The sequence below is a fragment of the Oncorhynchus masou genome, unplaced genomic scaffold, assembly GCF_036934945.1.
Source record: "Oncorhynchus masou masou isolate Uvic2021 unplaced genomic scaffold, UVic_Omas_1.1 unplaced_scaffold_840, whole genome shotgun sequence".
Taxonomy (NCBI): Eukaryota; Metazoa; Chordata; class Actinopteri; order Salmoniformes; family Salmonidae; genus Oncorhynchus; species Oncorhynchus masou.
The window spans coordinates 173,726-177,500 of record NW_027014864.1 but is presented as its reverse complement, the minus strand read 5'-3'; the positions used below and the strand labels follow the sequence as shown (position 1 = coordinate 177,500).

Sequence of the window (3,775 nt, the reverse complement as noted above, 5' to 3'; positions counted from 1 at the left end):
CCCTGGACAGGACACTAGTCTATCTCCTGTTTCTGTAGTGAGGCAGCTTGATACACCAGTACACCCCTGGACATGATGCTAGTTTGGCTTATATGGGGTCACAATGTCACCTAAACATTATATATCTTTTGAGGGCTGTTATATCATTGTAATGTACAGTATAATAACTTTCTCATCTCAGTGTATCAGTGACTCTTCCTGTATTTCCCCTTTGGTGTGGTTTATTCATCTACTTCCTGGTACAGTCCTTTGGCGTGGTTTATTCATCTACTTCCTGTTACTGTACAGACCTTTGGGCTGCATTCCAAACACTTAACAGACACACACTATCCCCTCAGCCCTCAAATTAAGTGTACACTTCTGATGACGTTCCGTGACGCCAGACGAGTTTACACTTGCAGGGCAAGGGGCGAGGGGCGAGCGGCGAGGGTGAGGGGCGAGGGCGAGGGCGGGGGCGAGGGCGAAGGGCGAGGGGCGAGGCGAGGGCGAGGGGCGCAGGGCGCAGGGCGATGGGCGAGGGGTGATGGGCGAGGGGCGATGGGTGAGGGCGAGGGGCGAGGGCGATGGGTGAGGGGCAAGGGGCGAGGGTGATGGGCGGGGGGGCGATGGGTGAGGGGCGAGGGTGATGGGCGAGGGGCGAGGGGCGAGGGCGAGGGGCGAGGGCGATGGGCGAAAGGGGATGGGCGAGGGGCGAGGGGCGAGGGGCGAGGGGCGAGGGGCGGGGGCGAGGGGCAGGGGGTGAGGGCGAGGGGGTGAGGGGCGAGGGGCAGGGGGCGAGGGGGGCGAGGGTGATGGGGCGAGGGGCGATGGGTGAGGGCGCAGGGGCGGGGCGAGGGTGATGGGCGAGGGGCGAGGGTGAGGGGCGGGGGCGATGGGTGAGGGGCGAGGGTGAGGGCGAGGGCGAGGGGGCGATGGGCGGGGGGGCGAGGGGCGAGGGGGCGAAGGGTGAGGGGCGAGGGGGCGGCAGGGGCGGGGGCGAGGGCGAGGGGTGAGGGGCGCAGGGGCGAAGGGCAGGGGCAAGGGGTGAGGGGCGCGGGGTGAGGGGCGGGGGGGCGGGTGATGGGGGGCAAGGTGAGGGGCGAGGGGTGATGGGCGGGGGTGAGGGGCGAGGGGTGATGGGCGAGGGGTGATGGGCGGGGGCGATGGGTGAGGGGGCAGGGGTGATGGGCGGGGGGGCAAGGGGCGAGGGGCGAGGGGTGAGGGGCGATGCGGGCGAGGGGTGATGGGCGGGGGCGAGGGGCGATGGGCGAGGGGCGGGGGGGCGAAGGGGCGAGGGGCGGGTGAGGGGCGCAGGGGCGAGGGTGAGGGGCGAGGGGCGATGGGCGAGGGGCGATGGGCGAGGGGCTTAGGCTATGGGCGGGGGCGGGGGCGCGAGGGGCGAGGGCGGGCGAGGGGCGGGGGGGCGAGGGGCGAGGGGTGAGGGGCGAGGGGCGAGGGCGAGGGGCGAGGGCGATGGGCGGGGGCGAGGGGCGGGGGGTGAGGGGCGGGGGGCGAGGGGCAATGGGCGAGGGGCGAGGGGCGGGCGAGGGGTGATGGGCGCAGGGGCGAGGGGCGATGGGCGAGGGGATGGGCGGGGGGCGATGGGCAGGGGGCGAGGGGCGATGGGCGGGGGGCAAGGGGCGAGGGGCGAGGGCGCAGGGCGATGAAGTAGGGGCGAGGGGTGAGGGGCGAGGGGCGATGGGCGAGGGGCGATGGGCGGGGGGGCTAGGGGCGCAGGGGCTAGGGCGAGGGCGAGGGCGATGGCGAGGGGCGAGGGTGATGGGGCGAGGGGCGAGGGCGAGGGCGAGGGGGGGGCGAGGGCGAGGGCGAGGGCGAGGGGCGAGGGGCGATGGGCGAGGGGAAGGGGGGCAGGGGCGGGCAGGGGGTGAGGGGCGGGGGGCGAGGGGCAGGGTGATGGGCGAGGGGCTAGGGCAATGGGCGATGGGGCGGGGGCGAGGGAGGGGGCGAGGGGTGATGGGCGAGGGGCGATGGGCGGGGGGCGGGGTGAGGGGCGAGGGGTGATGGGCGAAGGGTGAGGGGCGTAGGGGTGATGGGCGAGGGGTGATGGGCGGGGGGGCGTGGGTGAGGTGAGGGGCGAGGGGTGATGGGCGAAGTAGGGGCGGGCGAGGGGCGAGGGGTGAGGGGTGATGGGCGGGGGGGCGAGGGGCGGGGGCGAGGGCGGGGCGAGGGGCGAGGGGGGGGCGAGGGGCGAGGGGCGAGGGGCGCAGGGGCGAGGGGGCGAGGGCGCAGGGGCGATGGGCGAGGGGCGAGGGCGGGGCGGGGCGGGGGCGATGGGCGGGGGCGAGGGGCGAGGGGCGAGGGGCGAGGGGCGAGGGGCAGGGCGCAGGGGCGATGGGCGAGGGTGAGGGGCGAGGGGTGATGGGCGGGGGCGATGGGTGAGGGTGATGGGCGAGGGCGGGGGCGAGGGTGATGGGCGGGGGGGCGATGGGTGAGGGGCGAGGGGCGATGGGCGAGGGCAGGGGCGGGGGCGTTGGGCGAGGGGGCGAGGGGCGATGGGCGAAGGCGGGGGCGCAGGGGCGAGGGGGTGAGGGGCGCAGGGCGGGGGGGGGCGATGGGCGAGGGCGAGGGGCGAAGGGCGAAGGGGCGAGGGGCGGGGGCGAGGGGGCGAGGGGCGAGGGGCTAGGGCAGGGGCGAGGGGCGGGGGCGAGGGGCGATGGGCTGGGGCGGGCGATGGGCGGGGGGCGGGGCGAGGGGGTGGGGGGGGCGAGGGGCGAGGGTCGAGGGAGTGAGGGGCGGGGGGGCGAGGGGCGAGGGGCGGGCGAGGCGGGGGGCGAGGGGGTAAGGAAGGAGTGAATTATAAATAAACTTTTCAGCCTCTTACTTACACTTGTATGTTGACTCCATATTGACGTTGAGGTTTTAACTTTTGGTTAACTTTTCTTAGCTGATGTACAATCATCGCAAATTGAATTATGGTGGCGTTTCAGCCCCCAGAAGGGAACATAATTGTACACCTGCACACAAGACTAAAAAAGCGAAGGCTGAGGAGCTTACATTGCAAACTTCCCTTGCTTGGCTAATGATTTGGATCGATGACAACTATAGCCGCGGTGATTCGCCCGAGGGCATAAGGCGAGGATAAGTGGATGTGGATGTGTCTTTTATGAGTTTGAAACACAGCTCAGGTGTCGTTTATTCATCTACTTCCTGGTACCTGTACATTAAGGCTTTATGTCCACAGTGACTAGACTATCATTAGCATCGTACAACATTTACAGGAAAATCCCAGCTCCACATTGTGTTGACGAAACAAATCACAGCACACCCTCGTAATATGAGCGATGGATTTGGGTGTGTGCGTCCTGAATGATGGGCCTGGGATTCATGAAGCAGTGTATGTAATACGACATCCTCCTTCTCTGGTTAACTTCAATGACTAGAGCAACAAGGGGACAGAATTATCCTCTCATGGAGTTATTGAGAGAGAGTGTGTGTGTGTGTGTGTGTGTGTGTGTGTGTGTGTGTGTGTGTGTGTGTGTGTGTGTGTGTGCGTGCGTGCGTGCGTGCGTGCGTGCGTGCGTGTGTGCGTGTGCGTGTGTGTGTGTATGTGTGTGTGTGCGTGCATGCGCGTGTGCGTGTCTGTGTATACAAACAAAACCAGTCCTCTGCTAGATCATTATCATTTCTCAGACTCATCTGATTGTATTTCCAAACTTCACAAAAAATAGTTGTTGGACCTGCTTTGGTCTGTAACCACATCAAGTGTGAAGGGACAGGCTCCTCCCTGCCTGCCAACCCTGTCTTTCCTGTCTTCACAAGCATTTCGCTACACTCG

General features: G+C 67.6%; 1 protein-coding gene across 1 annotated transcript; it reads right to left on the bottom strand.

The window, feature by feature from the left end:
* Positions 1-389: 389 nt before the first annotated feature.
* Positions 390-3,162, bottom strand: LOC135537769 (basic proline-rich protein-like). The gene is made up of 2 exons (XM_064963781.1): positions 3,155-3,162; positions 390-2,826 (listed from the first exon to the last, which is right to left on the bottom strand). The coding sequence occupies exons 1-2, from the start codon at positions 3,160-3,162 to the stop codon at positions 390-392; spliced, it is 2,445 nt and encodes an 814-aa protein (XP_064819853.1).
* Positions 3,163-3,775: the final 613 nt, after the last annotated feature.